The sequence below is a fragment of the Myotis brandtii genome, unplaced genomic scaffold, assembly GCF_000412655.1.
Source record: "Myotis brandtii unplaced genomic scaffold, ASM41265v1 scaffold433, whole genome shotgun sequence".
NCBI lineage: Eukaryota > Metazoa > Chordata > Mammalia > Chiroptera > Vespertilionidae > Myotis > Myotis brandtii.
This window is the reverse complement of record NW_005366559.1, coordinates 1034094-1045513: the sequence shown is the minus strand read 5'-3', so window position 1 is coordinate 1045513 and position 11420 is coordinate 1034094. Positions and strand designations below refer to the sequence as shown.

General features: G+C 53.0%; 1 protein-coding gene across 1 annotated transcript in view; it reads left to right on the top strand.

Annotated features, from left to right (window-relative positions):
* The first annotated feature begins 8 nt into the window (after nucleotides 1–8).
* LOC102256222 (laminin subunit alpha-3) overlaps nucleotides 9–11420 on the top strand; it is a 24397-nt gene continuing 12985 nt past the window's right edge. Inside the window, exons 1-7 of the mRNA XM_014546159.1 lie at nucleotides 9–104; nucleotides 1674–1818; nucleotides 2885–3025; nucleotides 4655–4816; nucleotides 5703–5801; nucleotides 7118–7201; nucleotides 11054–11373. Of these exons, the coding sequence (XP_014401645.1) occupies nucleotides 61–104; nucleotides 1674–1818; nucleotides 2885–3025; nucleotides 4655–4816; nucleotides 5703–5801; nucleotides 7118–7201; nucleotides 11054–11373 (995 nt within the window). The 5' untranslated portion in view covers nucleotides 9–60. The remainder of the gene's footprint in view (nucleotides 105–1673; nucleotides 1819–2884; nucleotides 3026–4654; nucleotides 4817–5702; nucleotides 5802–7117; nucleotides 7202–11053; nucleotides 11374–11420) is intronic.

The window sequence follows — 11420 nt, the reverse complement described above, 5'->3', positions numbered from 1 at the left end:
GCCTTCCCCCCCCGGGCGGGCTGCCAGCCCTGCAACTGCTCCAGCGCGGGCACGGCAGGCATGGTGGGCACCCCTGAGTGCCACCCGGACCACGGGCAGTGCAGGTGAGCTGGGGCATGGACCCGCTGGTTCTCCATGGAAGGGACGATGCATCTGCCCACACTGGGCGTTACTCCCGATTCTCATGGGCCCGAGGGCTGCACGGGGTCCCCTCAGGGTGCGGTTCCCTGTCCAGATAGGTCACGTGTGGAGTCACTTGTACCCCAGGGGACCCAGCAGGGCCTGGTGGGTGAGGGCCGGTCGCCTGAGCCCACAAGCTGCCCGGCCTGTTCCCTCCACCATCCATCTTTTTATTTATTTTTTTTGGTTAATCCTCCCCCCAAAGTATTGTTCCCATTGATTTTTAGAGAGTAGGAGGGAGAGAGAGAAACATTGATGTGAGAGAGGCACATCGTTTGCTTGCCTCCCACTCGAGTCCTGACCAGGAATCGAACAATCCAGGTACGTGCCCTAGACTGGGAATCGAACCCGTGACCCTTTGGTCCGTGGGCCGACATTGTAACCACTGAGCCACCGGCCAGGGCTCCAGCATATTCTTAATGTCAAAATGCACGTGTAGAGTTACCAACTTCTACGTGTCCCTATGGGGGGCGCCTCGCCACTTGTATTTAGGGCCGGGCTCCACCCTTCCCTGGGTTAGCTGGACGTTGTGAAGTACCGGGCAGGACTTGGGCTGAAATCCTCAGGCCAGTCCCTCCCTGTGGCAGCTGGACAGGGTGAGCCACATGCACCCCCTGCTGTGTAACCCACCGTCCAGTGCCTCCAGCTTCTGGTCTGGGAGGCGGGATCCTGTCCCTCATGCCGTCGCCGCTCAGTCCGGCTGGTACACTGTTCACCTGGGAAGCCCGTGACTCCGGCTTCAAGGTTTCAATGCAGAGCCTGCCGGGCACCTGTCTGAGCCGGTGTGGGGGTCCTGTGTGTGTGTGTGGCGGCGGGGACAGGGAGGGGAGGGACATGCTGGAGAACATCCTGGGAGGGGCTGCCCCGGAGCAGCGAGAGGTCCTGGCACGACTGCTGAGACACGAATGGCAAACGGCTGTTTCCATGATGAGAGGGAATCACTGATGGGCTGCCTCCTGCTGGGGATCGAGCCTGCAACCCGGGCACGTGCCCTGACGGGGAATGAAACTGGTTCATGCTCATGGTTTGAGAAGGATAAAGACTATCCCTCTCCCTTCCTCTCTCTCAAAATGCAAACATCAAGTCTCACTCAGCTCCTTCCCGAAGGACAGGGGTTGCTTGGCACGGGGCAATGATCAGGTGTGGCCCAGGGCCTTCCTTAGGTTTGATCGCTGCCTGCTGCACGCCCCCACAGGGGATGGAGCCCGCACCCAGGCCTGTGCCCTCCCCGGAGTGGAACCGGTGGCCTCTTGGTCCCTGGCTTGATGCTCAATGGCTGAGCCCACCTGCCGGGGCCCCGTTCCTTTCTTTTCCAATGAAGTGAAAACACGTACAACAGATTCCCTCTTCCTGTCCGCACCCTCGAGGCTCAGGCCCGGGCTCTGCTGCCTCCGTTCTGCCTTGGCCGTCAGCACCGGGGTCCCCCTGGCCGTGGACGCACCTGGCCAGCTGTAGAGATGCCGACGGCTTCCGCTTCCTTTGCTTGGGTGTAGGTGCAGGCCCAGAATCTCAGGACGGCGTTGTGACCGATGCGCTCCTGGGTTTCACCGCTTCCCCGAGTGCATCCCCTGCCGCTGCAGCAGAGACGGGACAGAGCCCGGAGTCTGCGACCCGGAGACCGGGGCCTGCCTCTGCAAGGTGAGCCTGGGCCAGTGCGGCCAGGATATTGGCCACCAATCACTGTGGAAGCTCTTCATGTCCAGTCAATGTACAGGAATATATGGGAAATGGGACAACCCGTGGTGGATGTGGAGGCTGCAGACCTCCCTAAGAGTCTGGTGACAGGTGCAACCCTCTCCAGAAAATCACACATGTCTTTAAAAACCGAGAGGCCAGCCCAAAGTACGGCCTAGGAAATTTTGACTTCTTTCTTTTCTTTGTTTTAAATATGTTTTTATTGATTTCAGAGAGAGAAAAGGAGAGGGAGAGAGAGAAAAACATCAGTGATGAGAGAGTCATTGATCGGCTGCCTCCTGCACGCCCCACACGGGATCGAGCCCACAACCCGGGCCTGTGCCCTGACCGGGAATTGAACCCTGACCTCCTGGATCATAGGTCGACGCTCACCACTGAGCCACACGGCCAGGCACCCACACACTCTGCCTACAATTCAAGAGGCTCAGAGGTGCCCTAGGAGCCTGTTCCTGGTTGTGCCTGCTGCTGGGCCCCAGGTCCCAGCGTCAGGGGGAGGCCTTGGTCCCGTCCGACTGTGAGTCCTGCCGGGCCGATTCCCTGCCTTCGAGATGCCAGCGGGAAGGAAGTGCTCTACGTGTGTGTGGGATACACGTTTAAACCAGTGGTTCTCAACCTTCCTCATGCCGCGACCCTTTAATACAGTTCCTCATGTTGTGGTGACCCCCAATTTCATTGTTACAAATTGAACATAATTAAAGCATAGTGATTGATCACAAAAACAATATTTAATTATATATGTGTTTTCCGGTGGTCTTAGGCGACCCCTGTGAAAGGGTCATTCGACCCCCAAAGGGGTCTCGACCCACAGGTTGAGAACCGCTGCTCTAAAGGCTCACACAGCTGGTTTAAACAATGAGGCCGTAAAGAAGCTTAACAATCACTCACCGTCACGTCACGCTCTGTTGCCATCCCCGTCCTGGCAGCCTGTGCTGTGTTTCGTTTGTGCGGGTAGGTTACGGCCGTCGGGACCCCTCGGAGGGAATGACCTCTCCTTCCGTGTTTTCCGTAGGAGAATGTGGACGGTGCCGAGTGCGATGTGTGTCGAGAAGGCTCCTTCCACTTGGACCCGGCGAACCCCCAGGGCTGCACCAGCTGCTTTTGCTTTGGGATCAGCCGTCACTGCCACAGCACCCACAGACGGAGAGCGAAGGTGTGCGGGAGCGCGTCGGCCTGTTTCAGGGAGAAAGTCCGAGTGAGGGCGGACGGATGGGCGTGAAACATGAGGGCCATGGGAGTGTCTGGGTAGTACTTTGTTGTTGTTTTAAATACGTATATTTTTATTGATTTCAGAGGAGGGGAGAGTGGGACAGAGAGAGAGACATCAATGATGAGAGAGAATCACTGATCGGCTGCCTCCTGCACGCCCCACACCGGGGATGGAGCCCACAACCCAGGCCTGTGCCCTGACCGGGACTCTAACCATGACCTCCCAGTTCATAGGTCAACACTCAACCACTGAGACTCGCCGGCCGGGCCGGGCTGTATTGCTTTGTTAAAAGGCTGAGCCTGGCCCTGGCTGTGCCTCAGCCTCAGTGCTGTTCCCACAGACGCTCTCCTGCCCCGTCCCGTCCTGCAGGGTGTCAGGCCCCTGCTCCAGCGCCTGGTGCTCACGGGGCCTCCCTCACCGCTTCCCACGCCATAGCCCACCCGTCACCCTCTGCCCTATTGTACGATTAGTTCTAAAATGTGTTTATTATCTGCCTCCCTCCCCCACGCACGCCTGAGCTCTGATTTAGACCAGTGCCCCAGCAGCATCTGGGACACAGTAGATGCTCAGTGGGCACTGTTAAACACATGGCTTTGTGGTTCCTCCCCTGCTGCTTTTCATCAGCTCATCTTCTTTCTGTGTTACTTCCTTCTCAGGCCTTTCACCACATCTTCTCTTTGGCCCCTTTTTTGTTATTGTGAATCCTCACCCAAGGATATTTAGGCAGAATGAAGGGAGGGGGAGAGACAGAGAGAGAAACATCGATGTGAGAGAGATCCACTGATTGGTTGCCTCCCACATGCACCCCGTCTGGGGCTAGGATGGAGCCTGCCACCCAGGTACGTGCCCTCGACCGGAATAGATCCCAGAATCCTTCAGTCCGCAGGCAGGTGCTCCAACCACTGAGCCAAACCAGCTGGGGCTCTGTGGCCACTTTTTAAATTAACTCCATGAAAGTAAAACGTGTGTTGCCTTCATTATTCCATGAACCGGTAGCCTAATACTTGCTTTCTTTGTGCGAGTGTTGTCTTGTATCCAACAAGTATTCAAAGAAAGATTTCATTGCCTGCCTCCTGGAAGGAGTGCAGCCTTTAATTGGGAAAAAGTTAGTTTGTAAACCCACTCTGAAGTCTCCTCCCTCTGCCCCCAGGGATCCCGGAGCCTGATTCCTAACCTCTGCCTTGCCAGCCCTTCGCTCCCTTCCTCTCACCATGTGTGATCAGGGACATAGTCAGTGGCGAGGCTCCATAGGGCAGAGTGATGACAGCCCAGCGCTGCATTCCACTCCACGTCTCACACGCAGGAGCTCACCGTAACGGGAGCCCACGGGACGAGTTGTTACTTATGCGCTTACCCAAGTGTCACTCGCACATTGATGGGCGCCTACTAAACGTCAGGAGTCAGGATGTGTCTGGGCACAAGGATAGCCCCGCACCCCCTGCTCTCTGCCCTCCGGGGACTCCAGGGCAGGGCCTGTGAGGCCAGGCGGCCGCTCGTCTCTGGCTCCTCTGCACAGCCCAGCTGTGGCGACAGGCCCCATCCCGCGTTCCCACCCTGGCTTTTGTGTTCCAGTTTGTGGACATGATGAGCTGGCGCCTGGAGACGGCGGACAGGGCCCAGATCCCCGTCTCCTTCAACCCCGGCAGCGGCAGTGTGGTCGCCGACCTCCAGGAGCTGCCCTCCACCGTGCACAGCGCCACCTGGGTCGCACCTCCCTCCTACCTGGGGGACAAGGTAGGTGCCACCTGGGGTTTCTAGCTCTGCATGTGGGGAATGTGGATGCTCCACTGTAACCCGCTCCTGCCTCACGCACACGCCTCTTCACCTGCACAGGTGGGCCACGCACTGGTTATCTTCGCTGCGTAACAGGTTTCCTGAAACACTGACTTTTTAAAAGATAATATATATTATATACATATGTGTATATATATGTGTGTATATATATATATTACTGATTTCAGAGAGGAAGGGAGAGGGAGAGAGAGATAGAAACATCAATGATGAGAGAGAATCATTGACTGGCTGCCTCCTGCACACCCCACACTGGGGAATCAAGCCCGTAACTGAGGCATGTGCCCTTGACTGGAATTGAACCCGGGACCCTTCAATCTGCAGACTGATGCTCTCTCCACTGAGCCACACCAGCTCGGGCAACACTGACTTTTAAAGCAACAAACTGATGACCTAGCCTGGTTTCTGAGGTCAGGAGTCCAGGAGCGGATGCTCGGGGTCCCTCCTGAGGGTGCGGTCGAGGTGTCAGCCAGGGCGTGGGCACCTGGGCTGAGGGTCCACCTCCAAGCTCACCGGGTTGACAGCAGGTCTCTGTTCCTGCGGGCTGTCGACAGGCAGCTCAACCACGGAGCCATGCCAGCTGGGCTACGCTTTTTTTTTTAACAGAAGGATCTTTCACTTGTGAAGCTCCATCACGCTACGCGGTTTTAGTGCTCTAAAGTGGGCATCCTGTGGAATGTTAAATACCATCTTCAGTCCGCTCGCTAGTGGCCCTGTTAACAGGCTGATTGTGTCTCTCTCCAGACCCTGGGCCCACGTACGTCTCACATGAGCGATGTTGCCGTGGTCTCTTCATGTTTGCCTGCTGACCACATCCCTCCCGTTTCAGGTCTCCTCCTACGGCGGCTTCCTCACCTACCAAGTCAAGTCCTTCGGGCTCCCGGCCGACATGGCCCTTCTGGGGAAGCAGCCAGCCGTGCAGCTCACTGTGGGTACCAGCCCGACTCGAGGGACAGAGCGGGCGGCCGCCGTCGGCGCTGATTCCCTTTAGGGCAGCTTGACGAGGGGCTGCGAATGTCTCGATGATGTCGTTTCCAATATTTGTAGAAACTAAATGAAGGGTAGAGCATGCAGTGCCTGCCGGGACCCCTGCCCCACCCCCCGAGGCCCAATGTGCTTAGTGGCTCATAACTTGATTCTCATAAGTTCACTTTTATGTTTTATGTTTCCATCTTTCAGTTTCCTTTCACAAATGCTTTTGAGCCCTTCCTGCCGACAAGGCCACATGGCTGGGCTCATAAAGGGCAGGCAATGCCTGTCCTCAAAAAGAGAGTCACCTCAACCTTTGCAAAGCACCTTGACACGAAGCACCAAAGGTGTGAGAGTGACGGCTGAGGGAGCAGTAGCTGCCACTAAGACCACTGCCAAGCAGTGCGGTATCCCAGGCTCGTTCTCTGTGCAGAGTCTCGCGAGGCCAGGCCATCAGCACACCTATATGTTACTGCCAATACGTTGATTGTGCAGACGGTTAGATTCACAGAGAGGTGATGCTCAAAACGTCTCCCTGATTTCTCCCTGGAGCATGAACCGTTACTCCGCTGTGTCCAGGCTGCTGTGATGAAGAGCCGACTGGGCATGTTTCTCAGGTTGAGGTTTAAAATGATCTGTGATCGCAGATAATCTCTTCTTTCTGAAACACGGCTCGAAGGCATTCCTGGCAGGTCTGGTGCTACCACAGAGAAGCTGGGGCGCGTGTGTGTGTTGGGGTGGGGGGTGCTGACAGTGGGCGCTGGCCTCCCCTGTGCCCTGTGCTAGGGAGCGGGTGCAGAGCTGGGTGGACAGGCTGAGTCCAGAGGGTGAGGAATGTAGGGCTGGGTCCCCCCAGTCCCCCAGGGGCCAGCCCCGAGGCTCCCCGCTCTGCAGGCTGCACTGCGGCCTGGCACCTTCCTGCCCACCCCACCCCCCAAAGCGCTTTCTTGCTACCACAGTCTAGTCTGTAGGCAGCAATAGAAACAGCACCTCATGTACTAACTGTGAGGCACGGCTTAAAATTTTTCCCCATCTTTTTAGCCATCTTTTGTCAAGAGAATTTGGGGGTTCCTGACTGTGAACACGCAGTGTATTGGGTGGTAGCATTTTGCTTCCTTGTCACTCATCCTTTGCCAGTCAGTTTATTTCCCAACAATTTTCTAGAATCAGGCACTTCATGCAACGCATGCAGATCCACATAAATTTGTTCTTAGCCTGTCCACAGCCTGAGGGCCCAGCCACAGCCTGAGGGCAGGCGTGCTTTTCTCTGAACAGGGTCAGCGCATGTCCGTCGTCCACGAGGAGCCGAGTGACCCGCGCCCGGACAAGCTGCATCACGGGCGGGTGCAGCTGGTGGAGGTGGGTGACCTAAGGAACGTGCCTCCCTGGCTCTCCATGGCCCTCTGTTCACAGCTTAGCCCTTCACACAGTCGTGCTTTTTAACGGACTTTGTGAGTTAAAAAATATGAATTATATGAATCCTCCAAATATAAACATAATTTCTATCTCTCAGTTTAAAACGAGTTATAGAAACTATACGGAGTTTCATCCTCACAGGGCTCTGTTTGTGCCATTTTTATGGCACTGAGCGCTGTCCGTCCTCTTTGTCTTATAAACCCCAGGGGCCTCTAAGTGCTACGGCGTGTCCTCGGGTTCCCTCGGTGCTGGGACCTGGTGAGTGTCCAACAAATGCTTGGGACGAATTGACGGAAAAGCCACAAAGACGTCTAACATCAAAGAATAAGAAAATGTGGTTTATACGTGGGAGGTTGGGGGGAGAGGGGTGGAGGAGAAACAGCCCAGACATTGAATTTACTATAAAAGGCTTTAAATCAACATTTTAAATATGTCAAAGAACTAGAGAACACGATGCCTAAAGAACTAAAGGAGAATAGGAGAGCCCTGTCTTACCAATTCGTATGTTGAAGCCCTGACCCCAGGGCTGTATTTGGAGTAAGGAAGTGAGTAAGGTTAGATGAGGTCATAAGGGTGGAGCCCTGACCTGGGGGGATGACATGTGCCCTCTAGTGTGTCCTTATAAGAGGACACATCGGGGAGCTCACTCTCCCTGCCGAGTAGGACAGTGCGGAGTGGCCATCTGCAAGCCAGGAAGAGAGTTCCTAACTGGCTGGCACCTTGACCTGGGATTTCTAGCCTCCAAACTGTGATGAAATACACCTTGTTTAAGCCGCCTCGTCTACGGTATTTTGTTATGGCGGCCAGAGCTGACTAAGACAAGGGCTCAGCAACAGGTTTGAGCAGGCAGAAGAGAGAATCACCCAACTTGAAGAAGTTCAATTGAGATTATCTGTCTGGGGACCAGGAAGAAAAGAAGGTGAGGCAAAACAAACAGAGTCTCAGAGATAGTCAGAAAAAATGTACCAACATGTGCACAATAGGAGTGCCAGAACGGGGTGGGGGGGAGAAATAAAGGCTGAAAACTCCCCAAATTTGATGAAAATCATTAATCTACACACCCAAGCTCAACAAACTCCAAGTATGATAAATGCAAGAAATCCACATACAGAAGCATCATAGTAAAGTTGCTGAGAGACAGAGAATCTTGAAGGCAGCATGAGAGAAGCACTGTGTCACATACATGGGGTCCTCAATAAAATTACAGCTGACTGTTCACCTGAAACCATGGAAGTTGGACAACAATGGGCTGAGACTTTCAAAGTGCGGAAGGTAACACACTGTCAACAAAGAATTATATGTCCAGGAAAATGTACTTCAAAAATAATGGAGAAATGAAGACATTCTATTATAAACAAAACGGAGAAGATTCATCAACTAGCCAACCCTCCTTACAAGAAATACCACAGGGAATCCTTTAGACTGAAATGAAAGGACTCTAGACAGTAACTTAAATCCACATAAGAAACCCAACACAGGAAAAGGTAACTACAAAGGTAAATAGAAAAGGTAGTATAAACATATCTTTTATTTATAACTCCTTTTTTCTCCTATCTGCTTTAAATGACAGCTGCATCAAGCAATAATTTTAAATCTGTGTTGGTGAGCCTACAATGTATAAAAGTGTAAGTTATATGACCGTAGCAAAAGGAGCAGGGGAGGGAATGAAGCCACTGGAAGCCACGTTTTTGTATACTGTTGAAATTAAGTTGGTATTTATATAAATGTCCAGCATCAGCAAGTCCATAGAGGCAGCATGTGGCTTAGCAGGTGCCTGGGCCTGGAGATGGGAATGGGCAGTAACTACAATAGCCAGGAGGGTGCTTTTGGAGGTGGGTGGAAATGTTCTAACATTACATTGTGCTTCTGTAAATTTACTAAAAGTTTTATGCGTAAAGTGAGGGAATATTATTGTATATAAATTATACCTCAAACTGTTAAAACATAAATTAAAATTATGTAAGTATTATATTTATGTGTTAACTAGAGGCCCAGTGCATGAATTTGTGCACTGGTGGGGTCCGGCCAGCCCGCCCCGATCGGGGTAGCAGGGGTGCTGATCAGGGGCGGGGCCGGCTTGGGGAAGGGGCCGCAGGCGGTTGGCTGGCCGGCCCCACCCCCTGGTTGAACTGCCGGTCAAACTCCTGGTCAAGGGGACAATTTGCATATTAGCTTTTTATTATATAGGATAACAGTTACCATTTATTTAATGTTTACTGTACACTGTTCTGAATACTTTATGTACATCACAGCACTAATTCGCTTTCATCCTCACGATGCTGCTGAGGGATTAGGTGTTGTTACTCTGCCCATTAAAGAGACGTGGAAACTCTTCAGAGGAACCAACAGACTCCAAGGGTTAAAACTACAGGCTTTTGTGCACAGGATGCCCAACATCACTAAGTCATTAGAGATGCATATCAAAGCCAGGAGATACCCCTCACACCTACTAGGAAGGCTACAAGAAATGTTTTTAATTCAAAACAAAACAAAAGAACAAGAGTGAGCAAGGATGTGGAGAAATTGTACGCCGTTGGTGGAACAGTGCATTGCTGTGGAAAACAATTGAGGCTCCTCAGAAATTTAAAGAATAGAATTACCACATGATTCAGCAATCCCATTTCTGGATATATATCCACAAGAATTGGAAACAAGATTTTGAAGGCATATTTGCACATGCGTGTTCATCACAGCACTATCCCAGTGGCCCAGAGGCGAAAACAATGGATAAGAAAAAGTGGCGCATACATAGAAATGTGATCCCACCTCAGGAGGCAGGAAGCCCTGCCACAGCTAGAACGTGAATGGAACTGGGGGATATCCTGCTAAGAGATAAGCCAGTCACAGAAACAGAACTGCATGATTTCCTGTAGAGAGGTATTTAAGCTCGAAGATTCATAGAGACAGAAAGTGCGATGGTGGTCGCCATGGGCAGGGTGCTGGGGGGAGGAGATGGAAGTGATTTCTTAGTAGGCATAGAGGTTCAGTCTTGCAAGATGACAGAGTTCTAGGCACCTGTCGTACAACAATGCACGTAGAGTAATAGTATTGTAGCGTACAGTTAAATACGGTTAACGCTTGTGCACCATAAGTGTCTATAGATGCGGGCGGCAAACCTTTTTTAATTAAATTCAAAATATCGTGGCAGTTAACTAGTTAAGGTGATACTTTTTATATTGTATCTTTTTTATCATAGAAAATGAATGTGTGTGCACAAGAGAAGGTTGTGTTCTCTGTCCCAGTTACTCACATGTAAATATCTGGGCTGCATCCCTCGGTTTCCATGCCATCTTTCTCGGTGCTTGCACAAACAAAAGTGTATTTTATTTATTATTTTTTAAAAACATATTTTTATTGATTTCAGAGAGGAAGGGAGAGAGAGAGAAACATCAATGATGAGAGAGAACCATGGACCGGCTGCCTCCTGCACACCCCCCCACTGAGGATAGAGCCCACAACCCAGGCATGTGCCCTGACGGGGAATTGAACCGTGACCTCCTGGTTCATAGGTCGATGCTCAACCACTGAGCCACGCCAGCTGGGCCACAAGTACATTTTAAAAGAAGCCTAACACTGGAAACTTCAGTTTCACTGCATTGTTCCTGATTTCCTCCCTTCATTTCCCCCCTTCGACGTGGCTCTCCCTCCTCCTGGGAGGAAGCAGGACATCTGACGCCTGAGTGTCTGTCCACCGTCAGGCCCTTCCTATCCGACTGCATCTTATTTTCTGTTGTGTCGTCGACTGTCTGGGTGTCTGCCTCCCTGAGGTGAGCCTGCCTCTCTGTTTCCCTGCAGGGAAGCTTCCGGCACGCGGGGAGCGGCGCCCCGGTGACGCGGGCGGAGCTGATGGTGGTGCTGTCGGGGCTGGAGGAGATGCGCCTTCGCGGCCTGTACTTCAGCGAGACGCAGCGGCTCAGCCTGAGCGGGGTGGGGCTGGAGGAGGCCTCGGACACAGGGAGCGGGCGCCGCGCGCACACGGTGGAGATGTGTGCCTGCCCCCCTGAGTACACGGGTGACTCGTGCCAGGTAGGACATTCTCCTGTCCGTGCAAGCGCCCCGGGCACTCCTGGCCGCTGTCCAGCACCGGCTGGTCTGGCCGCCCGCTCCACGCACAGGTCTCGGCGGGGCTGTGGCTCCTGTCTTGCCTGGACCCCCCCCCCGG